The following is a 26,191-nucleotide window of genomic DNA, read 5'->3' as shown; positions in this document are numbered from 1 at the left end:
ATTATTTTTGTTAGGCATGTAACCTATGAAGTATGAAGATTTTTTGCACAAATATATTTGAGGATTACCCTGGATTCAGAAGGTCCAGTACTGCTCAGGAGGTAGGAAGCTCAATTTTTATTTTCATTGCTACTATGTGACATGCTATGTCTGAGAATATGTACTGTGAAACCAAAAGGCACATGTATAAAACATGACAAAAAACAGATTATTCAGGATTGAAATGAGATTTTACTCAATAAAGGCTAGAAATTAAAGGTTTAGAAAATAAGATTTAATAGGCAAGCAAACATTTCAATCAATGTCAAAATATTCCTCTTTGTATATACAGAGTGAGAAAATTCACATATATATATATCTATAAAAGAAAATAAAAATATTTCTGAAATATTTTATAAATATCTAAAATCCAAGAAGTTTAAAATCTGTACTTCCTTTTATGATATACAACGAATTAAGTTGCACATATTTAACATTTCATAAGAGAAAGTTAATTCTTAACTCCCTATGGCTACATTTGTGATTTGGATTCCTGAACTGAATTCCTGGTCTGAAGAATTCAAGATGCAAATAAGTAGGCACGACAGTGAAAATAATAACAAAGTAAGTCACATCAACTAAACTATGCTTGGAGTATGTAGATCAGAACAACCAGAATGAAAAAGAAGAGGCCCCTACTACTAAAAAATAATTAAAAGAACCCTTCAGAGCAGTATGTTTATTTTACTAAATAAATACTGTTAATAGTGCTTACAGAATCAGAATAGTGTGGTAACATCTTCCCACAACAGATTTTCTCATCTATCTCTTTGCTATTAGAATGCAAATGTTTGAACATTGTCACTGATCTAGAAACAACAACTCATCTTTTTTTCCCCTGAAATTACTCTTTTCAAAAAATTTTCAATTTAAGAAAAGCCAAAAGTAATTAGCCCAAAACAATTATTTATCTCTTTGATGATGTAAAAGGTGTTTGGCCATATTGGTGAAAATGAATTCCTTGGGATGCTGTAATCTTCATAACTTCTCCATTTAGAGTATCATCTTCAATTATTGTTATCAATCCTTCGGCAATTATTGATGGGCTGAAAAAAAAAAAGTTATTTCAGTTATGATATAATAGAACATGTAAAAAGGACAAGAAACTCAATGTAAATCTATATATCTGAAAATGAAAAAAATGGTATTTGAACAAATTTATTTTGAAGAATAGCAGAGGTGGTATGAGTGTTTCAGGAGAGATATGTATTCGCTTCAATCAGGACATACATCTAAAGTGGCTACTTTACAAATCATCATTTGTTTGCTCTAGTTTCTGATAAATGCCTGTGGACATCCATCTGCCACTGGACTTCCTATCAAACTTTTCTCTGTCAGGGAAATGGACAGAAGTAATCCTCACACAATCCTCTGCAGCTCTTTGCTGTTGATTTATCCTGCTTCTGTAGCAGAGCTGACATACAAATTAGCATAAAGGTTAATTTCACATGCAGTTTGCTGTGGTCAGTAGGTGCAAAATATTTTACATAAAGAAAATTATGGGTGAAACAACACAGTCATACAGTTTCCTTTGTGCAGAAGCATCTTGCAAGCTAATTGTAAGAAGCTAAGAAAGTGTTAAAAAGTATGACTATGCTTGCCATGTTCTCACAGTCTGTCCAAGCTGTCTGCTTTTGGCCTTTGTTGGCAAGACTGCAGTGGGCCAGGTAACTCTGATCTGATCCATTGTGGCTGCTGTTGTGCTCTTAATCAGTTTTGTCAGTTCATGGTCCGATTTCTATCTTTGTTCACTTCTGACAATTTTGTGAAAAATCTGTGCAAATTATATACCCCATATCTCACAACAAGTTTGATTAAACAAATTCATGAGGGAACACCAAAGGCTATTAAAAACTAAAAGAATGATATTAAAATTGCTAATTTGATTAGAACTTTGCTGGGAAATGGGAATGCATAAAGGGATATATCACTGTGCAGATGGTGTTCTTAAAATAAGCTTAGGTCTCTGCCATTTTTTTTTCTTTCTATACAGATAACCCATTTGATAGTCTTTTATCTGAGGCAGTATTTCCCTTTTGTTTAATTGCGTTGAAAGTGTGTCCTTGTTCTTGATCAAAAAAGTGCAAAACCCCCATTGTATCTGACTTGACTTACTCCATCACGCCATAGAACTGCATCATATTTTTTATCTCATCCTTGTAGGAATAGTATTGTCCCATATTCTCTTCTTTATCTATTGACTGAAGAATTGGTGTGTTGACAAATCCTGGACAAATTGTGTTCAGTCTCACACCGTAGTTTTCCATGTTAGCAGCTAACTAGAAAAGAGAAAGGGGTAGCAGGCATTTGTCGTCAACATTTTCAGGCAGTATTGTGTAAGCAAATTTTCAAAGAATGAGATTTACCACAAAGTACTTTTCAGCCATGCAAAATAAGGAGATTGTGTTACTACTGATTGTTTTAACAACTAAGTTTGAAGCACGTTTTCTCTAGTAATCATACTAGACTACTGGAAAAAAAATGTATTTCTTTTGTCAGGAGAATAATTCTATGAGAAATCAGAACTCTTCCCATGAAGCTGTTTTTTTTCCTAATACTTTTTGTTCTTAGTGTTCTTTAGCACGTAATTGACAATGTTCTAGGGTGATGATATAACTCTTCTAAGCAAAAACAAGAAAGGTTTTCCCAAATGTATGCTCTGGATCTTATAGGAACTTTTGTATTAAAAAAACTCTGAAAGAAATAAAACAATCTTTAAGATACTGTATTAAGATACCTTCCTCACATCAAAAGAAATACAGTATGTTCTCTATCCCGACAACGGTAATACTAAACCTTTCTACTTGCTCTGTTGTCCCTGCCAAGGTATGAATCTATCACTGAGCATCTCCACTGGAAAGTCCCTGTGAACTGATTTTTTTCAGGAAGCAGCTCAGGAACAGGATGCAAGACAGAAGCACAAGTTGTTCTGGGAGAGGTAGGACCCCTTGTTTGTGGTTCTGCCAAAGTGTGCATGTAGCAAAGTCTGAGCAACATCCAGGTAGGAGTTGAATGAACTGGATGAGCTGGGTGAACTTTCTTAGCATTAGCACAGAACTGATGAATTAGACATGATATATACAAGAATAACCATAACTGTTAATCACTGCGTTCTATTTCTTTTAACATTTAATGGACTTCTTTCAGGTATAATCTAAGTCACATGTCATTTTCATGGCATGGTAGCCTGCTCTTTTGGTCTGGGGAGACAAGAAACTGAAGCCCTAGGTGTAAGGCATCAGACCTGCCCAACATCAGCCTTTCCTGGTAAATACTGTAGTTCACTATGTTTATTCTTTTTTTTTCCTCAGCATTCTTATGTTCCTTAAAGACAGCATTTCCTCTAATTTACTTTTGAGCTTAGATGTGACATTTATATTTCTAATCAGAAAACAAAAACGGGAAACTAGGTTTCATGTTCTTGATTTGTTGATATATTATATGCAACACTTATCCAGACTATTCTCTTTATGTTAATCTGAAAAAGGAGCTATTTATGTGGGGATGGGTACATAAAATAGATGGATAAAGTGTAATTGATGTAATTAAATTGATAGTGTAATTTCAGGTGTTTAATTCTGGAAATAAGACTGGAAATCTTATGTGAGCAGATTATCTTTAACATTAATCTATTAAAGTGTAATTGTATTTTCTCCCTCCAAGTTCCTTTATTACACTGCTTGTTCAATCTAACTAGAAAGTTTTGGAGTTAGAGGCTGAAACTTATAATATGGTCATCTGATATGCCCCATCCCGAATGTGTCCTTTTTCATTTTCAGAGTATTGAGAGTCAGTAAGAATAAATAATGATGTGTTCAAGTAACACTTTTACACTTCAGTACCTATTTATCATTAAAAAATAATTGACCTGACTTAGAAACAAGGAAACCGAAATGACTGGGACAGGGTTCTGAAAAAATATTTTTAAAACTTGGATCAAAATTTTGCTTTTGGACTCCTCTCACTGTCCTTAAGTTACTCTGCAACATCTTTCTTCCATGTTCTCCAAACCTCAAATTGGTCATAAACACACAGATGCCATACTTATTCCATCTTTGGATTCCCTTTGTGAAAGGAGGGAACCTCCACTGCTTCACACACTTTGTTTTCTTTCCTAAAATTAATTCCAGTTGTATGGCTATAGAGGAGGAACATGAAAAATGTAAGCATGTTCCCCAGGAGCTGCTGAGACCCTTTTGGGAAATGCATACTTACTGCTAAGGACCGTGTGAATCCAATGACACCGTGCTTTGTAGCACAGTACACAGGCTGGAAGGCAGCAGGCATGAGTCCTTTAAAATAAAAAGGTAGCTGAATGAAGATATGGCATATTCCTATTTTATGATTATCTTAAACACATGTATAGGTCTACAGTGTAAAAAACTTGTGACAGAGATGCAACAAAATGGATTAGTAGGCATTTGTAAATTATATTCCATAATCTGGGATAGGCTAAGAAAAAAATAGATGAATAAAAAAGTGCAGGCAAAAGAAGAGTAATAAAGAATCATAACTTTTAAAAGGAAAAGTTGCATCTATGAACTGTGACTTAAAATAGAAGACACAGTCTGGAAGAAAACACTTAAGAATGAGATTTTTGGAGCATCTATGAATCAAGTATTTTAAGTATTTAAAGTATACTGAGGAGCAAAGTCTTTTAGGTGGGCTTTGATATCTAATGTGTGAACAGGATACCTGCAGTCATTCACAGTGTGTTCAAGGAGGAAGTGTAGCAATAGGAGAAGCAAAATAAAATTTTCTGCTAACACTGTAAACCTTTATGGTCGGAGTGGGAGAGCAAAACATTTTTATTTGTTGTAGAGAAAGAAAAGAGAACAGAGGTTTTGGAAGAAAACTAAGAATTCTGGTAAGACTGAGTAGATGGCAAAAAGCTAGCCAAGAAGAAATGACGGACCGTAAGCACACATTCATTTCTGCCAATTACGCCAGCAATCTCTAATATACAATGAAAGCTGAACTGGACCAAATAGATGCTGTGGTTCCACCTGAAAATTAGGCTCTTATGAATAGCAAACTTCAGCCTGTCTGAAAGCTAGAGGATAAAATGTTTTCCTGAATGTGGTATTGTAAAACAGGATAGTAATTTTAATGCCTTAATGTTTGATTCTAATGGAAATAATCCAAATTAATAACTCATTTTTTTTATCTTTCATACTTCAGATCTTAAGGTGATACTTTCAAGAAGGGGTGTGACTTACCTCAGCGGAGATGAAGAATTCACTCTCTAGCTCTTAGTATGGATTTGGCAGAAAAATTACATGTGCCAGACTTGCATGGGCTCTTAACGCTGGGATCTGTTTTGTCTGATGGAAAGAACTTTATAAGACAGCCCAAAGCTCTAATTACCAACCTGACAGCTTTAAGGTTTTATCTTGATTTAAATGCTACCTTGAGGATCTTGTGAAAGCAGCACTATTCAATACTGGGAAATGAAGAACTTAACCTATTGTCTGGTTGTTCCTTAGCTTGGACTAATGTGTTATGCTTCTGCTTAAGAACTCACTTTATGAAATGGCTTTTGTACTGTCTCCTGTGGGTTGTGATCACAACAAATGCTTAATATTCTTCTGTTTGTTGACTTTCGATGAACCATTCCTCAGATTATTGGAAACAGTGGAATATTGGCACATTAGAAATAATACAATACTATGTTAAAAAAAAACCCAAAATCTCAAGTACTTTTATGTGCTTCAAGTAAAGGAAATTCTAATCAGACTGCAGCAAACAGAAATGAAACAGACAAAGTCTACTGAGAAACACAGAGGAAGAATTTAGAAGTAATTTTATTTTTATTTTTTAACCACAGTAAGAAAGATTACCTTTTACTTGAGAGGGAAGAGAAACAAAGTCAAGAAATAAACAAAGGAAGGGCACAGCTCACAATAATGAGGTGGAATAAGGTTCAAAGACTTTATTAAATGCAAAGACAGCACGAATAACTAGGCAGGAAGAGAGGAACTAGTAGCATTTTTGGGGTTTTTTTTGAAAACCAGTTCTTTCCTAATTGAAATTAATATCTTTGCTGAAGTGGAGAACCAAGAAAAAATCACCTCACTTTTGGATAAAGCATCTAAGACTAGTTTTAACATTCCTCACATAAAACAATAACAGTCCTGTGTCACTTTTGTTCCTGAGTTCAGTACTCAGAACCCCAGTGAGGGCTTTCCAGCTCTGAGCCATTTCTCCACCCTAGGAAGAGCTGGGCCTCTCTTGGTGGCGTGTCCCAGGGACCCTCCTAAAGTATTTTATGATGAGCCACTGTGTCACACTGAGTCTGCTCTGCCCACATATTTATTCAACCAGTGAGCAGAGATGAGTTCCTAACATATTAGTTAGGGCATTCATTTGTTGGAAAATCTGGGTTCTATTTGCTGCTGCCATGAATATTTAATTATCTTATGCACAGCAGAATGGCAGTGAAACAGTCTAGAGACCATTATGCACAAAATAATTGGGAGAAGAAGAGGAGGGTGTTCAAATGGATGGTGATGGGTCAGTGTACTTCTGGAAAGTGATACATTTGGGTTTTAATCTCTCCTAGATGGGGAGGAGAGGGGTGCTTATATGGCTAGATTTTTCTCTCTCTAGATGTTGCTGCATGGTGAATTGAAAATGACTTTGTGATGACTCAAGATGCTCTTTGGTTTAGCAAAACAAGTTCAAGCAGACCAAGAATAATCCCATGCTCCAATGTTAACTGCTCTGTTCTATTTTTCTCAGCTCCTGGCAGACTGAGAGAGACAGTTCTTGCCCTTGCTTATATTCTACTTTCCTTTTAGGTGTCAAGATCACTCTACCATTGAAGATATGGTGTCAGGTGTCTCAGTACAACTCCTTATTTGTCATGATCAAATTTCAAAAACCACATCCTGAGAAATTAATACTGGAGGTGCAGAATTCTATCAATAAGCTTGATTTGTATCAGCAGGCTTTGCTGAAACCAGTATTTCCTTTCATTCCACTTTGATGAAATGAAAGAACTCTGATAAAAACAGAATTAAGCATCTTTCCCCTGTTATGCTCTCCCATTGAACATGTTGCCCTCAGAGATTTGAGTAAGTTCCTTTCTTTGAATAAGATTTATTAGCCTTTTTAGTTTTAAGCTGGACTTTGGACTTTCTGGTTTTCTCTCTGCATGCCCCCATGATATCATTATAGTCTTCCTGAGTGCCAAAACAAAGGTGCAACAGAAATCCTAGCAAAAACTTCTAAGCTGTGCCATTTCTATGATTTTTTTTTTTTTATAGTGAAGTCTGAAGGGAATAGCTTCTAATTCTTGTTAACCTCATTCTGGCAGATTCTGCTGAGCATTTTACTTTTCACAAAAGGGAGGGACCAGAAGCTCTGTCATGATGCTGAAGGCCTCAGTTGTACAGCCATTGACATTTCTGGTGCCCTGTATCCCTGTGACAGAGTCCTTGCTTGGTGTTGTAACCATTTCTTGTAATACATAGAGGATCTGGCCCTAAAAAAGCTTGTTTGCTGTCACGGGTACTTTAAGTGTTTCTTGTGGCTGCAGCTTTCAATAAAGGGAAGGCAAACCACCTGTTTGAGGAAACTGAATGTTTGAAGTTGAGTGCAATCAAATTGATATGGCTGTGCAGCAGAAAGGTATCCAGATTCACTACACATTGAACAGCTTCTCACAAAAGTAGCATGATGCTACGCTAAAAAATTGTAACATTTTTTAAGCTCTCTGTAAATACTCTGACTTTTTTTTTGTCTGCTAAAATACAGACAGACATAAATCCATTTTCACAGAAAACTTTCTTCAAAATACAAAAGCCATCAAAACAAAAGTGTGTGCCATACTTGAATTCCTTTTATCCTTTGCAAAAAGGGTACAGGTACCAGCCACCACACGGTAATAGACCATGTTAAGTTTAATAACTTAAACAGCCTCTTGAGTTACATTTAGGTTTTTTATGCTTTCTCTGCCGCTTTTAGCTATTCCATTAAATGCAATTAAAGTGTGGCTTACTAGAGAAGAAATTTTAGAACATTTTAATACTTGAATTTGAAATTGGATTTGCATCCAATTCAATGATGCAAAAACCTGCAATCATTGAAACTGGTTTTTATGGAGCCAAATTTGAATTAAAAAAACATTTCTCATTATCTCAGTTTAGCAGAATTACTTCTTGATACAAATGCACAAATCTAATAAAATTAAATTTTGTAGCTTTGAGACACAGTTGAGTGCCTGCTGCATGTGATCATATATTTCTGTCCCTCTTTTAAGTCCTGTCTGGGGTCAAGACTAAAGAAAGGAAGACTCATTACTGAATTAAAACTTTTAAACATCCACTTCACAGAAAAAATTTTGGTAGTACCATGGGTATTTGGAAATGTAATACTCTAAGGCTTGGTTCTGTCCCTGGTCCAAATCACTGGCAAAATTCTCATGGTGATGTAATGATTAATATTAATGTAGATAATTAATGTGCAAAGGAAATATTATTGAATTTCACATAAGCACTATGCACAACTCTTCTTGTTGCTCAAAAAGACATAGGAAGGTTTGCTGTCTGTCTCTTACAGAGAACTTGGACAGTGGGGATCAAAACCGCTCAGTTTAATGATCAACAGAAGCTAGCTCTGAGAAAACACTTGAAGGGGATGTTAAGCAAGCCAATGGAAGTTTGTCTTTCATGTATGGAATAAACTGTAGGACTTAGACCTTCAGACTGAAAAGGAGAGTTACAATCACAAAGCACAAACAGTAATAAGTAAATAAGCAATAAAAATTAGTATATGTTAGCTTTTAAAGTATGTTTTTCCTTACAACCTTGGAAACAATTGTTAAACACCAGCCATGTAAAACCAAAAAAAGCAGAGAAACTCTTGTCTTAACAAAGAGAACAGCCAAGTTTTTAGGTCTTAAAACCAAAATAATTTTGTATTCATTTAAGACCAGTTAGAAAAGGAATCAAACCACTTGCTAGCCCTACCCTTTCTTAAGCACTGTTTTGGGCATTGGTGTCTCTGTGAACATGTTTAATATTTTACTTGTGTTGATGACCTCCTGCACTGCAACAGCAGTTTCCTTGAGGTTAATTTGGACCCAATACAATGTCCATTTCAGCCTATAGAGATAAACTTACTGGTACCAGTAGGAAATGTGTCAGGCAGTATGAAAAATGCTGACTTAAAGGCACATGGAGTCCTTTAAGAATAGCCCCTCACCCTTTGTTCACGTGTTAAATCAGGATCCATATGCATTATGTCATGTGCATTCCTCAAGATCCATATGCATTATGTCAGTAGGGTGAACTGGACTTTTTATCACAAAAGCTAAGGTCTACAGGAGAACTTAAACTACTCAGAACATCCACACCTGTGCACAATCAGATCACTATAGCTGGTGCTATCTTAACTGGCTTTTCATTGGTAAAACACGTAGGAATATGCTGGAATGAAATGGCTACAATTTGGTAATCCGCATAGACACAAAAAAACCCCTCTGACAATCTGAGTGTCAGGCAGCACAGGTATTATTTTTCACAGGCAGTCTGACAGTAGAAAGAGAGAACAACTTCTCCAAACAAAAAAGAGAGAATGCAAGTACTACCTCACAAAATTTTTGAGGAGGGTTGTCAAGTGACTTCATTCTCCATGTACAGTTTCCCCCTCAGCTGTTCTTTTTTGCTGGGAGCCCAGTCATTGAAACACTGAGTATATCTACAGGAAACGGTGCAGAATTCTGCACACAACAGGACAGCATTTACAGAAACTGAAATACAGTTATAGAATAGATAAGTAGTGAGCAAAGAAAGTGCTTGTTTGAGCTTGGTGAAATATGAGTGTTAATTTTATGACTTTTCAAGTACAGGTAGATCACAGCTGAAAGGACTTGGAACAGAGTGGGTGTGTGAAAACTTTAATTAACTAGGTACAGTCTAGCCTTAGAGGTTCCTACATTTGTGTTCCTCTGGAGTTGAATGGAGGAATTTACATCAGGCTCAAGGTTTTAAATGCAAGACGGATAGTTTAGGACAATTACTGATTTTTTTTCTATTAAATTTGGTTTGAAAAAGCAAATGGAATTTGTGGTTGTTTGATATTCCTGCTATTGCTACAATGAAAACCAGTTCAAAATATTTCTAAACAGAAAAGGGCCATAAAAAGAAGAAAAAGTAAGACTGATCAGTATGATTCATTTACTTAAGAAGAAAACAGCAGAAATTGTTTATGCAGAAAATTTTCTCACCTGCCAAGGATGACATATTAATGATCACTCCTCCATCACCTCCATTTCCTTTTTTCATGTATTCTATGCCAAGGTAGGTTCCTCTGATCACAGATGTCTGGTATAAAGATGAAGGAATTATTGAAGATATTCGAAGATTATTTGAAACGATTCAAAATATTTTACTGAATTATTGATGTTATTCAAAATATCTATTGTGCTTCTACAAACTGGAACTTGCTTTTATAGTGGTGCTTAGAACCTGTATTGCTTTACCAGTGATCTTACTTACACTTTGAAGTTTTTAAAGTATAAATAAGAGACGCAGAGACACTCCACAGTATTGTAACTCAATAACTTCAGAAACACAATTGCAACAGATAGAAGTAATAGCAGTTCACTTATTTCTCTCAATAAGATATAAATAAACAAGCTAAAATATTGAAATGTGAAATAAGAGCTGTGAAGGAAATGAAACAAAGAGTAAATAAAAAATTTAACGAAGAAACACATACCTTATCTAAAAATATAAGTGGCAGATGAACTGATTTAAATCCCATTGTTTTTGTTGAGATAGCCTGTTCTATATTACAAAAAAATGCACTGACTGTATCTGAAGATAACATTAACACTCTAAACTAAATTAGGCTCAAGTCAAAAGAAATTCACACTTTTTAGGATAAAGTACCATGATATAGTTCTGGTCCCAAGATATTAAAAATGTGTACTGTTTTCTGACTTAAGTTAAAGGAGTTTTACCATTCCTCTCAAATGAAAGCCCACACAGGCAAATACAGCGAAGGTAAAAAGGGTGTGCTAAGAGATGTGAGATGTTGTTAGCATAATCTTAGCTGTGATTTTTACAAACATTTATTTTTTTAAAAAACAGAACTTCAAGGAAAAAAATTTCTGAGACCTGAATGTATCATTTTCATTCCTTAAAATCTGTTTTTGAACCCTACTGCAGTCAGAAATTCTGCTGAGATTCCTCTCACTGAGCTTCAGACTTTTAAACTGAGATGTCCAAAGACACACCAAGCCTTGGGTCACCAGCCTGCTGGGGAAATCATGAGAGGGTTTCTCCCAGAAAGTCACTTTACCTGAGAGTGAAATGAATAGTAAGAAAAAGGCAGCAGACATGGTTCCTGGTGGAAAACAATAACTTTAGAGAAATATAAATTTCTCTAAATTTACTGCATTAGTGATGAATTCCATAACTATTTATCAAATTTCTCCTTAAAATGGACAAATACACTGAGACACACTTTTAGTCTTTTGGAAATATCATTTCAGCTTTTAAATGAGAACTTCATTTGTAATTTATGATTGTTTAGTGCTATTTATTGACCCAAATAAATTAAGATGTCCAAAAGGTGAAGTGTGCATGATTATTTCAATATTTTTGACCAGAGAAGGTCTGCAGAATAATGGAGACAGAAATTTCCCTTAAGAAAACCAGAGTAAAGAATCTGTATTTGGCTAAAACCTAATAGATAGTGACTGGAAAAACTGGGGGAAGAAAGAGAAAAGCTTTTAAAATCAGAATGTTAACTATTTTTCTGTCACTATCTAAATTCCCAAAGCAAAATTGGAATAATCTGGAGATTATGTTTCGTTTTCATTAGCTGATATTTTTAGACACGAATGTTACAAAATATAAAGTAGTACTTCTAATTAATTTTCAGTTATCCTTCATGCTTTTCTGGTTTTAATAGGAATCAGATTTGGAAGAGTGTACGTCCTACTTTATTAATATCACTGGTTTATTTTTTAATTAACGTGAGGCTGCCCATTGACAGAGTTACAACAACCTGAGACCTCATTACCAAGTTTGCTTTGGAATCTTAATAATTAATCATTTTTTCTCATTTTCTATAGTTTCAGTGCTTAATGAGATATTTTTCTATAATATATTTTCAGAATATCTCTTTCCTGGAATAGTGTAAAACTTCACAAAATATGAATATTTCAAAATTCTGAAATAATATTTTAAATTTTTCTTAAAGAAAAAATTCCTTTTTTTTTTTTTTCCTGGAAAGTCTTGTTTAAGCGATCATTTTTTAAGAATTATTTTGATTAATTTAAAAAGGATGCTGTTGATTAAATTCTTTAACAGAAACTTTCCAAAGAATTGTCTTCAATACCTTGTTGCATACCAGATTAAATCAGATTTCTTTTGCATGTCCTGGAAAGTAGAAGAGTCGTTATAAAGGTTGACCTAGTGCTGCTTAATTGTCACATATAAATTTGATTTATTTAAACCAAGATTATTAATGTACAGTAGTGTTGCTATAAGATATACTTATTCTGAACATAAACTTATTGGCACCTCAACCAAAATTAGATTTGGACTTAAGAGTGGAGTGTGTTTTTTCTAATATATATATATATATGTATGAGAGGCTGTACAGAAGATATTTGAGGAAGAAAGGGTTAATGTTAATGTTGTCTTTGGAGAGCAGGTGCAGGTCCTGTCATGCCCTGGAGCAGTGGCTCAGCCTGCTGAGCAGAAAAGGAGAATTCCACTTAAGATGATTAGAGAAAATAAATCAGTTGAAGAATGAAGTAGCTTGGGGCTCCTTGAAGGCTTTTCAATTCCTTCTAATTCAGAGATAATGGAGCTAGATGAGTCCTTGGCCAAACCACAATTATAAACCAAGAGAAAAGTGGGTAGCTTGGCTATTCACAGCTTGGCTATACTGTATTTTTCTTTTCCTCCCTCTCGAATCCATTAACTTAATACTTCTTCACGAGGCTGGAGGCATGTTCTCCTTTACACAAAGGCATTGTGAGAGGTGGTCTTCAAGAGAAATGCAGACTTCCACCTGGATATTTCCCCTTTCACCAGCTATAGCCATGTAATCCTTACCTGTGATCCTTGCAAAAACCTCACTGAGTGTGGCTGATCTTGGGTCAAATGACTAACATGATGTTTGGGCTGATAAAATACAGAATTATTTTGCAGGCAAACTCTGAAGCACGTACCCAGCGTGAGAAGAACCTGCCTGCACTCTCAGCAGATGGCACTTTTCTTGTATTGTGGGTTGGATTTCCCATTCTCTTGAAAGAATCCACCTCTCTCCAATCCTTTCAAAATTTATGTTTTCTGAAAGCAGTTTTATGGTTTCAGGTTATGATGAAAATATCTGTCATTTCCTTTCAATTGAATGAAAGAAACTAAAAGTATTTTCAGACTGCAGTTCCCCTATCATACGTTAAAGCCTAATATTTCAATCAATGGTTCTTAACCAATAATAATTTATAGATTATCTATTAAATAAAAATTCTGGGAAAGTTAAATTTAAAATTACCTAATAAAAAAACTGTCTGACCCAGCTTAAGATGAAAATATGCTAGGAGACTTTGTACAGGAAGGCATTTTAGAGCTAATTTTTTTTATGATTCCGTTGTTTACAACTGCATTTAACTCAAGGGATATTTTTCACAAATATGTCAAGAAAAAAGAGTATCAAAGTAGTCAGCTTTGTAACTAAATGTAGATAAATCAAAAATTGATACAGCTTACTCTTAATTATTTTTCTTTTTTTTTTTTTTTAATCCTGGCTATGGAAAACTAGTATCCTTGAAGTCAGAAAATAATTTAAATTACTGTTCTTCTAGATGTTGAAAAGCATGATATCTCAGCAACACTGCTGTTTATTTTCTAACCAAAATACAGTGTTTTACTACAGCACATCATGAGGACAGGCCATTAAGGTGCGCTGGAGGCCTGAGCATGCTCTCAAGGGAGGCAATTTTACTCTTCAACTGCCAGCAGAAAATTTAGGATTCTTTTAAATAAAGTTAAAGTGGTGAGTGTGGGAATATGTCATAGCATTATGTTACATAAATTACAGATTTAAATTAGAGGAGATCAGACGTGCTGAAGTATCATACAGTAATAAACCCAATATGGTATCTGACATCATGGTAAACATCGCAAAATAATTGTGCAAATACTCAAAATATTTGCAGTTGCTTTTGAGAATAAAGTGTCTGTAATCAGTCACTTATTTAATGATTTCTTAAATAGCAATTTAGTTGCCAGTGTCAAAATCAGAACTAAAACTTACAAAATCTTTAATTCTTCAAATTTCTATGTGTCCTTTGACTGTATAGATTTTATTCTATCATTCTAAAAAAAAAATCATATATTGAAATTCTGATTCTAATTAGGCTCAGTGTCTTCAGTAGAGTGCTAAATAATTTTTTCCACCTTTAGGAACCAATGTCAGCCAATGTGTACAATGTTTTTGTATTCCAACATTATATCTGTCAGTTTTTATACTTAGTGTTTCATTTAAGATTTATCTGTAAAAAAAAAAAAAGATGGTTTTTTGGTGATGGTGCCCAGGACATCATTAATCATCATCATTTTCAAGTGACAATTGCTTTGAAAGTAACTGAGTACACAGTGCTTTTTTTCCTAGTGTTTCAGGGCAGCTGTTCCAACTGACATAGTTTCTCACACCTATTTAATAAGGTTTTGCTTGCCACCACTTGTCAGATACATCTGGTGCTTCATGCTGAGAAAATACATCAGCATCTTCTGTGCTGAAGATGAGCACTATATTGATATCAAGATGATATGGTAATATGAATTCCTTTGAGAAAACAAAATAGTAATCAGTCATAACATTTTATGTAGGCTCCTGAACTAGGATATTTCAGTGCTTGGGGTACTGAATAAAAATGAAAGAGCCACTAATTTGTGGTTTCATAACGCAGGTTAGCACAGAGCTGGAATTTGACCCAAGATCATTTGCCTTTCATAGAGTGAGGTTGTAAATCAATGACTATCTATAAGGAAACATTTAAAAGTACTTTGTGAACTGTGTAAGATGAGCTTCAAAATTCTGAAACTAAAAGTGCTGCTTGTGATATCCATGGAAAATTTTAGCATTTGATGTTGGAAAGGAAGGTGGGACTAATTTTTTTCAGTAGATTTTCTAGGATATGGACAAGTTGGAGCAAGCATGCAAGTTCCTTGGCATTCCTATGTATAGGTTAGTTTGATTGCTATATGAAATTATATTTTAAGCTCTTGAGTATGAATTTCCAACTCAAACTGTGGAAAACAAGAAGTCTAGAGAGGAAGAGGCAAAAAGGAGAAAGGAATACATAGCAGGATTAGATTATTTGCTATAAATCAATAGCTCTTTTACAAGGTGGGAATGAAACACTATGCTTTAGCTTTTCATGGTGCAGATTCCTTTAATCCACTCCCCCCGTTCAATACACCTCCACATTCCTGACGGACATAGGAATAGTATTCAATTTTGATAGATGGTCTTGTTCTTAGTTTGAAACCTTTGCTTTTCATTATACTTCAACACTGGTTACTGTAAACATACATTAAAACCATAAGCTAAAATATCATTGACTTACTGTGCTATTAAGGTAAGTAACTATTCCTAGAACAATATAAACAGCAAAAAAAATTATACCTAGAAGCTTCTTTATGTACTTGGAGGATTGATTCTTGTGCTATTAATGTCAAGGTGTCACTTTTCATTTTTTGGCCACATCTCCCCTTAGTCTTCTGACATCAAATTATGCTGATGAACAGGCAAATAAGCCATTGAGGTAGCCAGTAGCCACTGGTTAACAGTGAACCAGCCATCTATGCCATTTCATCTACTACAGATAGCACTGCTTGTTTTGGTTTGTCTCTGTTGCTGTCACTGAGAAATGATGCTTGCCTTTGTCACTGTTGTGGGACCTAGTGGTTATTTCCAACCGCTTAATCCAGCTATGTGTCCAGGTTACATTACTTTGGGATGGAAGTTCAGCCCTTCTCTTTTCTCCTGGTATGCTGGGAAAGGACAGCAAGGTGTATGGGCCAGAAGAAGGTTGCAGCATACTCCCATTTATAGCTGGCACAGTGGAACAGCCTTGTGATGATCATGATGCTGTTGTCACACAAATAAATTCAATGAAACACTTCTGATGTTTGCTTAGTTACCCTTCTGTCTTCTGTTAAAACATTAATTGGCCTTCTGAGAAACAGGTCCTTACTGATAAGCAAACAATGAATTTGCAAGGTTTGCTAGTTTCTGGAACATGTATTTCACCATGACCCATATTGAACGGAGTCACACATAAATATACAGTGGTGCATTATCTTCTCTGTAGTTCCAATCTAAGTATTTTGATGTTGGTAGACTTCATTTTAGTAAAGGACTTTTCTAAATTCATGGAAATTTGCTACTTCTGTCACTTCTGGAAATAAATCATGCAAACTCATGAAAAATGTAAAAACTTAGAATTGTTGCATATTTCTACATTTTGCCAAGTAATGTGAGGCTGTCATGCATCTGAAAAAACTTTATGTGTGCATTTGAATTCTACTTACTTCTGGACAACACTTAAATAATTGAATCCCATATGACTGGGGTGTTTTGATGTGCTCAGGTTCTGGCCTGAAATTTAAAGTTTTGCCAGAATGTGTTAAAACTGCAACGTTATTACATAAACAGAGGATAGTTGTGATTTTGCTTTCAATTTTTTCATATTTTCATTTGGGGAATTGGTTTAAGTATATATACAAAATTAAGTTTTTGTCATAATAAAACAGTAAGGTGGTCCAAATGTCACATAAAGTACTTCTAAACTTTTGATTCAGGTAATATTTAAAATGAAAGCATAGGTGATACTAGTACTGCTACATTTAACTGTATACTGCAACCTATGTCAGTTTTCAGAAACCTCTGACATGAGCATAAAAAGAAATTCTGTGTGTAATTTGGGGGATTGTCTTTAGTATAAAATGTGCTAAGTGCATTGGTAATGCCAAAAGACACTGTAATTATAGTGGACACTCTAATTACAGTGGTTCCAGAAAGCCACATCAAAACAAGATGAAATTATTGAAGCTTCTTAGAACACCCAGTTGTGTTTAAATAGCATACATGTTCAAGGCTCGTAAAGATGTGGGTCCTTTTCTTGTTTTAGGGATTTGAAGAATAAAAAAAAGTCAGATTATAAAATTTCTGGATCCCTTAGGTAAAAATTTTATGAATGCAATAAAGACTGTCATGATGGAGGTACGACCCTCAATAAGAATTTATGTGTTATACACTCTTGTGCTATTCTTTACACAAATATGTGTGTGTGACAGACTGCTGAAACTACACTGGTAATATCTCTTTAAAATGGAACTCTTGTATGGTTGCCAAGCTCATTTTTTTATGTGCCATAATAACAAGAGTGTATCCTTGTATGAGTTTCACTGGGTGAAGCTTCTGATGATCAAGCTGATATCAATCAAGTAAACACCCTGAGATTTGGAGTTTTGAGGTGAGGAATAGATGGCATTGCTGGACTACTTAGGTAAAAAAAATATATGTATTAATAAAATAATGAAAGGTGGATGTTTAGCACAAAATGTAGCAAAATGGTGGAAAGCATTGCAATAGAAATATCATTTTAGTAGTCACTACTCCTTCCTACACCCCTTCCCTGGCTTTATCAAGTTGTCTTTTCTTGCTCTCAGGAAACTGTAATGGACAACAGTAAGAATTGCATTTTAGTCCATTTTCCTTCCAAATTAAGTCCCACTCTTTGAACCTTCTTCTTCATGCTTTCTCAAGCAGTACTACCAGAACTTCCTTACACTCCTATAAAAACGTTCCTGAAGACCAACCGGTTCTGTGAACTGTTTTAGCCATAAAGAACACACCCCAGATGTGTTTGTTCTGATTTATCTTGCTCTGTATTGCTCTACTTTTGTACTTTGTACTTTAAACTGGGGCAGGGAATATTTGTTATATCAATATATAAATGAAATCACTAAGACAACGACTGGCATGTAGATTTTTTTCCCCTTTGAAAATAAAAAAATATGTGCATGATGTGTATCACACATATGGTGGCTATAGAAGCTGTTTCTGTTCTTAGAAATAAAATAAAGAATACTTAAACTATCCTACAAGAGGGAAATCAAGACATTTTAAAAGAATGTATTTCATATATATTTTGCTCCTTTCTACAAGAAACAGAAAAATATTTTATAGAACTAACCCATAGAAGATATTACATGCATCAGCTATTTTTTTTGTTATAATTAAAAAACCAGAAAGTACAAAGCACATATATTGTTTTACAGAAAGTACAGTAACTAGATAGAAATGCTTACAGAGGTAAGTTGACTTGGTGTTAGACAGGGAAAGAATAATCAAATCAATAGGTGAATGGAGATATTTGGATCTTAGAGTGGCTTTGATTTAACCCACATAACTGTAATTCTATTGTGTTTGAACATTTTAGATGTTCTTTCAGTCACCACCATGTATTCATGAATTTTTTCAACATTCAACTCTGTATTAGGTCATTAGGACATTTATGGTGAACTTGCATATATAATAATGTATAAACTTCAAAATATTCCCTTAGGAGAACAAAATAGGGGACTAATTTGATAGTTAAGCATGCAAGTTTCTAAAACTTGGATTGCAGATTTTCTGCTACTTGAGACCACTTATGGTCTGCTTCTGCTCAATTACTTTTAAAAAGAAAAAAGAAAAATAGAATCATAGAATTGTTTAGACTAGAAAAGAACCTTAAAAATCATCAAATATAACTCAGCCCAGCACTGCCAAATCCACCACTAAACCATGACCCCAAGTACCACATCTATAGGCCTTTTAAATACCTCCAGGGATGGTGAGTCAGCCACTTTCCTGTGCAGCCTGTTCCAGTGCTTGAAAACCCTTTTGGTGAAGAAATCTCTCCTCATATCCAATCTAAAGCTTCCCCAGCCCTTCTGACCATTTTCTCTTGTCCTATCACTTCTAACCTGGAAGAGGAGGCTGTTCCCCACCTCCTTACAACCCTCCATTCAGATGATTGTAGAGGGTAATAAGGCTCCTGTGAGCCCTCTTTTCTCCAGGCTAAACAACCTCATCTTCCTCAGCTGCTCCTCATAAGACTCTTCTCTGCTTTGTTGCCCTTTTCTGGGCACGCTCCAGCACCTCAGTTCCTTACTTGTAGCAAGGGGCCCAAACTGAATGTGGGATTTGAGGTGCAGCCTCACCAGTGCTGAGTAGAGAGAGACAATCCCTGCCCTGCTCCTGCTGGCCACACTGCTGCTGACACAGACCGGGGTGCCACGGGCCTCCCTGGCCACCTGGGCACGGCTGGCTCACATTCAGCTGCTGCACACCAGCACCCCGAGGCCTTTCCCCAAAGGGCACCTTCTCAGCCACTCTGCCCCAAGCCTGCGCGATGCATGGGGCTGTTGTGACCAAAGTGCAGGACTCAGCACTTCACCTTATTGCAGCTCAGACAAGTGGCCTTGGCCCATCAATCCAGCCTGTTCACATCTACAGAGCCTTTACAGAGCCTTCTGATGCCTCAGCAGATCAACCCCCCTCCCAACTTGGTGTCTTCTGCAATGCAGTAGGAGGAGGTTCTCAACATCATTTGTTTGAAGCCCTTGACATCAAAAAATTATTAAGACATCACGCTAAGTGAGGATATTTACCTTGACAGCAAGCATCACAGTCAAACATATTTCTCACATGGCCCTCAGTATTTCCAGTGATGACTAATTATCTGTACTTACAAATTTGACAGGTGGATGGCTATCTACATTAACTTATATCCTGTGTTAAAATCAGGCACAAAAGTAAAAATAAATAAGTAATCTAGAACACAGTCTTCTTTTACACTCAAGGGATCGTACTAAAAGATACTGAGATGCTCCCTATCACTGAGGATGACAAACTACTGTTACTTCACAATATGAAGTTTCCTAATGTTTAAATTTTTGGAACATTTTAGAAATTAAATAAAGAGAAAGAAATATATGTACTTAAATCTTGATGAATATGTAAGGGATAGATACAAAGAAACCCAAGAGAAAGGTGTTATGAAACTTAATTTTTTTTCCATGTACCAATTTTCTCATTAATTTTTCTGTAACTTCTCTCATATACAGCTTGTGCTATTTGTCCTGGAGTTATTGTGTTCATTTGTTTTTTTGGAGGCATTAGGATTCAAAGATGGGTATCTTTGTCCTTAAAATTTTTGACAAAAACACACGCAATTTTCATATTCTGAGCTTTGTTGTTGCACAACAAATTTCAAATGAGAAAACTCCACATTTTACTCTTCAAAGCTTCCTATTGCTACTTTCTTTGCAGTAAGTACCATCGTGGGGTGACTTGTTGAATCATCATTGAATTAGGACTTCACAGACGGTAAACTACAAGCTGAATTTCATTAACCTAGAAATTCTGTTAATGCTAGAAAGATCATTCCTTGGAGCTGAGATATCCCTAGAGGTGTACTTGAAATTAAAAACTCTTCAGCTGAGAAAAAACCCACAGATATTGTGGTTTTATCTGATGAGATACCAGATAATATCAAAGAAGTGGTAACCGTTTGAAAATTAAATTTTCCAGGCTTGTTGAATGTACTGGATTTTAGGGAATAAGTGCTCTTAAGTAGTGTGCTCCTACAAGTGATGATGGTGAAATGGCCTGTGTTAAAACTCAGATTTTATGCTGGCATGGTTGGTGAGCAAAGTGTGGAGGTCTTGGCTGAACAAATTTACCGAACAAATGGCAACTCTAATAAAGGCCAGCTGAGTCTCGCAAGTAACTAAAATGTTCTAAAACATTCATATAAACAGACTGGCCTACTGTAGATGCAGGTCTACTGCCTTGAGCAGTCAATTCTTACACCTATCTGGGAATCAATTGGATTTTCTAGAAAGGGAATGTTTGGTGATAGATAAAGCAAGCACCTCTACACAGTGCTGTATATCTTGGTTAGATAATTTTAGGGATCCACCACACACTCAGTTATGTGGTGATTGTTTCAATAGCTGTACTTAGCAATCCAATAATTAATGTTCTGTCATCTGGAAAATCTCTACAAGCCACAGGCTGTTAACTGTATTCCAACATTAAATACTGAAATACAGAACAGGAGAAAAGAGATAATGCTTACCAAGTTAACTTGTATAGTGCTTTCCCAGTCCTTCTCATTGTTCACTCCAGCATTATTAACCACAATGTCCAGTCTTCCAAAATGTTCAATTACTTTTTTGAAAGCACCTATAGGAAATCCAAGAGTGACATTTCTTAGAACTTTGGAAAGTAATATATAAAAATACAATGCATGTATAAAAATGAATGGCTTATTAGTCTACCAGAATGTCTTCATTATTTTCTTAAACATTAAATGAGCAACATGCAATTAAATACTTTATCTAACATGCACTAACATTAGATAAATTTAGGGAAAGTGGAAGGATTAAGATAACATCATTGCCTTTTCATTCAGTTTGATAGTGTGATAACAGGAGCTGTAAGTTCTTAGCACTTATACATTTGTAATAGGTAGGATGTTTGGCACCCCAATTATATACATTAAGCATTTATAGTTTGATTTGCAGCAGTTTGGTATAGCTAGTAAAGTCAAGATTTGATACTGTCTATTTTGAATGAAAAGCAAAAGCATCAAGTGTTCAGAAAAATTTTCTTAATTCAGTCCAAATTTAACCTAAGAACACAGTTTTCATTTAATGAATAACTGACATGAATATTTCAACTACTAATAATTAATCACGATTCTTGTTTAGATGTATCTATTTATGGTTAAGTTGCTATATATCCTACTTGTGAGGTAACTTTAATAATATATTCTCAAATTGAAATTTTCCTTTTTTTCTGAGGATAAAAATAGTGACTTGTCTTCCAAAGAATTTCAAAATGAGAACTGGGAAACTTCCACAGTGACACTGTGTTTTCCCAGGTGACAGTGTTAGAACTGAGATAAAAGATGTGTATGGAAAAACATGATGATGTCATAATGAGGAGCAAGCTTCTCAAGCCTGGCTCTGCTTTGACAAGATGGATGAGATGACTTCCAGATGTTCATTCTAGACTAAGATGTTCCAGAACTGAGGATATTTTCTGACATGTATATATATAATTGCTTGTTTTCCCCTCCAAATATTGTTCCTCATCACTAAATGTTTACTATTATGTAAACCAAGACACCACATCCCCAATATTATTTCAAAAAACATTGTTTGGTATTTGACTCAAAATCAACAGTATTTCAGGTATACAAAAATTGCGCTCGGTAGGCCTTGATGAAATTACTTCACTGAAAGGTGGTCCCAGGAGCATCTTCCTTCTCTGGTCCTTAGTGCTTGGCCCTTCATGTCAATCAGGTGCACAGCATCAGCTTGAAGACATCTACATTTTTCTGCAGCAGTTGCAGGCATTTACAAAGCTTTTCCTGCACCAGCCTTTTCTTTGCCTCAATGCTTCAGGTCCATCATAATCATCATCTTGTGATCAAAACAAGAGCTGGGCAGCTGATGGAACAGGTTTTATTTGTCCAGCTGCCTTTATTGTACAGATCTTTCTAATATTCTTATTCTATACTAGAATATTGTAATATTAATAAATCTTCTGGTTTGGCCTCTCTCCCTTCTTTTCTTTTGTTAGTTGCCAATTCATTCTCTGATTTCTCAACTCTTCAGTCACTTATCTTTCCAATTCTGCATCATCAAGGGCTGAAATGAAAACCTTTAGCTTTATTAAAAGCAGAAGTGAGTATTTAACTTATTTTGAATGAGTAAAATAAATACAATTTGGTTCCTTATTTATCTTTCAAATTTTGGAAACTGGTTAATTCCCTTTTAAGCCCTCTCTAAATAACATCTTATGTAAGAAAGATGTTTCTGGAGATTCTGTTAAGAATTAGAATCTTCAAAAACCATCATGGATAATAGTTATTTTGCCAATGATTTTTTAATTAAACTTACACAGACTTGACTAATTGTAGTTTTCTATTTCACATTTTGAGAAAAGACCAAATGTTTTTGCATATCTGTGTTTGGAATATTTCTGGTAAAAGTTTATCTGCCTACAGTAATCCCATCTATCACCTACCCACAAAAGGAAGAATTTTCTTGTAAATTCTTAGTGAAGTTGTCACCTACACAGCAGTATAAGCTGATTTATTCTTCCCTCTTCAAACGTAGACTAATTCTGTGTTTGCATTGCACATTAATTAGTGCTTATGGAATTATAAAAAATTAAAAGCAGATGTTTGTTTGAAATATTGAGTGGGGAAGGAAAAATTAAGAGAAGGAATCCTTTTAAAGGAAAGGTAAGAAAAACAATGCAAAGTCAGCACAAACACCAGTTATATGTGAGCTTCTTAAAGGTCCCTGGAAGGCAATAGTAAGTATGGTGATTTTTCAAAAGTGGGATGAGATAGGGGGGATTAGGTGAAAGAACCACCAGAGAAAAAAGTTCAGGCAAGACTTGAAAGTAGATTAAGCAGATGATTTCTTGCCCATAAGCCTCTTGTACTTAGAAATATTAGTTCTAGTACTGGGACTTTCTTCCTACTGCTAGGAAGTGCTAGAGTTAAAAAAAAAAATGGAACTTCATTCACACACATGACCTTTAACATAAAGTACAGGACTTGATTCCTCTGATGTAACCTTTAAACCCTAAATGTGAAATTAATCTAAATTTGTGAAGTAGTAGCTTACAATTGCAAGTGGAAAAATATGAAAATAAAACAACATCAAAACCAGGTCAGAATTCCCAAAGGATTGTGAGACATGATTGCAAATTTAGAGTAAGAAACCTGCAGTAGGATTAATGCAATGATCAGAGGCATAAGCAGCAGCAGCCGTCTGTTCTTGCTTTTTTCTTTGCAGGAGCCACTTCCAATTTTATTCTGATTACTTTTTTCCTACTAACTTGGTTCCAAAAACTCCCTTGCTGACCTATCCTTCTCACTCCAGCTCCCGGTTCACACCCTGTTGGTCCTGCACTCACCTGGCACTAAAGAAAGGAGGAGGTGTGGGAGACAAGGCACACTGAGTAACACCCACATGTTATTCCTACCCCTAGGATGCTTTTTCTTGCTCCTTACTCCTCCCACTTGGAGAAAAAGTCAATCATCAACCTAGCTGATAAAAACTTTGCTGATTACAGCAGATCCCAGATTTAAAGTACAGCATCTTTCTTACAAATAGGAAATGTAAAGCTATACAATTAGGAATAATCATGCTATCTTGGAAGAGTGGACAGTACAGCTGAATTCTGGAATAGCAACAATGTTTTCTGAAATGGCTATGCTCAATGGTCACTGTTGAGAAAGTGACCAGTGAAGAGTAATGAACGAAAACAGACCAAAACTGTTCATATCTAGGATGGCAGAAATGAATCTGGGGAAAGGGCACTGTCAAAAGAGATGTCAAAATCTGAATCTGAGTCACTACCTATGAATGTACCATTTAATAATGAAACTTTGATGAAGTGATGTGCCTGTTATGAAATATTGTGAAGGTACATCAATGTTATATGATACTCAGTAGGGAACACTGTTTATCCACTAAGTGAAAACAGAGATGCAAATCATTCATGAGGGAAGCTGCTGCCGTTCCATGCATCTGCAAAATGTGTGTGAAATGTTATCACCCTATAGTTAACCCCATGATGAAGTAGCGTGCCAGTTTTTGCCAGTTCTTTTTTCAGCTGTGGCAGCACACAATGAAAGTAAATGCACTGTATGTAAAGAGCACGGCAACCCAACACAGAATTTATTACTCCTGTGACGAGGGAATGCAGCTTGGAATCTGTACTGAAACCTCATAAAAAGCAAGTCTGAGCTTTAAAGTTTATATATATTACTCATAAAATAGCAATTATCTTCTGCAGAGCCTTTCATGCAAAAATATCACCCACAGTACTCAATGGAATTAACTTCTTTGGCTTTTGTTGTGCCAAGGAACAAAGGGAAATTATGATAGTAATGCTGGTAGCAGTATTTCCCATCTGCAGGTTCAGGAACAAATCGTTTTTGGGTCAGTGCCAGCCGCGATGGGGAGCAGGCTGTCCCGCAGAGCTCCCTCTCTGCAGCCCGGCTCAGCGCTCACCTCCTACCTTTCAGCTGCTCCTGCTCCGTCACGTCGCACTGGATGAACAGCGTCCTCTGCGCTTCGAACTGCTCGTCCAGGGCCGCCTTGCTCTCCCGTCCGGCCTCGGAGTTGCGGTCCAGCAGGGCTACCTAAGCGGGGCGGGAGGAAAATGAGCGGCTGGCGGGAGGGCGGACGGACGGACGGACGGACGGACGGACGGACAGGTCGCCCGCCGAGCCGAGCCCCGGGGGCTGCCACCACCCCCCGCCCGCGGGTGCCGGCTGCAGGCAGAGGCGAGGGAAAGGGAGGACGCGCTCCCCGGGGCTTACCTTGGCGCCCTTGCCCAGCAGCGCCTGGACGAAGGCGCGGCCGATGCCCTGCGCCCCGCCGGTGACCAGAGCCACCTTCCCATTGACGTGCATGGTGGCCGCTCTCCTGCCGCCCGCTCCGCGCCCGCCGAGCCCCGGCAGCCCAGCGCGGTGTCACCTGCCCGGCTTCCTTTCTCCCTCCTTCGTGCCCTCCCTCCTGCCCTCCCTCCTGCCCTCCTCCTGCCCTCCTCCTGCTGCCGCCGCCGCTGCAGCCGCTCATTCCCCCCCACTCCCCACTCGTGCGACCGAGAGCCTCCCGGAGCTGCCTGGGCGGGGGGAAGCAGGGGCGGAGCGGGTCATTAAATCGTCCCGAGTGTCTGCATGAGCTCTGGAGAGCGAGAGCCAGAGGGAACTTCAGCTTCATCCCCTCTTCCCAACCCCAGGCTTTCCGGGGAGGACAGGCTCGCAGGGTCCCCAGGAGAAAGGGTCCCAGGGCAGCTACAGCTCCGCTCGGTGGAGAGGGGGATTTGTGTGTGCGTGTGGGTAAATCGCGTGAGAAGCTGTTCCGAGCTTTGATAAGGGCTGTTGGCAGCTCCTGAGGCTGTGTAAGTTTTGGTTGGCCCAAGTCGCATGAGGAATAGGGTGAGGACAGCCTCCAAAACAAAACAAAAAAATGGGCCATTCGTTCTCACTTCAGAACAAGCCACCAGCTTTCTCACTCTCATTCCCCTA

At 36.8% G+C, this 26,191-nt stretch overlaps 1 protein-coding gene across 2 annotated transcripts; it reads right to left on the bottom strand.

The window, feature by feature from the left end:
- Positions 1-208: 208 nt before the first annotated feature.
- HPGD (15-hydroxyprostaglandin dehydrogenase) lies at positions 209-25,603 on the bottom strand. Of its 2 annotated transcripts, XM_063156183.1 has the most exons (7): positions 25,481-25,603; positions 25,177-25,300; positions 21,206-21,312; positions 10,271-10,367; positions 4,255-4,331; positions 2,155-2,318; positions 209-1,085 (listed from the first exon to the last, which is right to left on the bottom strand). In XM_063156183.1, the coding sequence occupies exons 1-7, from the start codon at positions 25,571-25,573 to the stop codon at positions 947-949; spliced, it is 801 nt and encodes a 266-aa protein (XP_063012253.1). In that variant the 5' UTR covers positions 25,574-25,603; the 3' UTR covers positions 209-946. The 2 variants fall into 2 exon arrangements, with proteins under 2 accessions (XP_063012253.1, XP_063012254.1); XM_063156184.1 differs by lacking the exon at positions 25,481-25,603 and having other exon boundaries at positions 25,170-25,302.
- Positions 25,604-26,191: the final 588 nt, after the last annotated feature.

The sequence above is a fragment of the Melospiza melodia genome, chromosome 5 (assembly GCF_035770615.1).
Source record: "Melospiza melodia melodia isolate bMelMel2 chromosome 5, bMelMel2.pri, whole genome shotgun sequence".
Classification (NCBI taxonomy): Eukaryota; Metazoa; Chordata; class Aves; order Passeriformes; family Passerellidae; genus Melospiza; species Melospiza melodia.
This window is presented reverse-complemented; position numbering and strand designations above follow the sequence as displayed.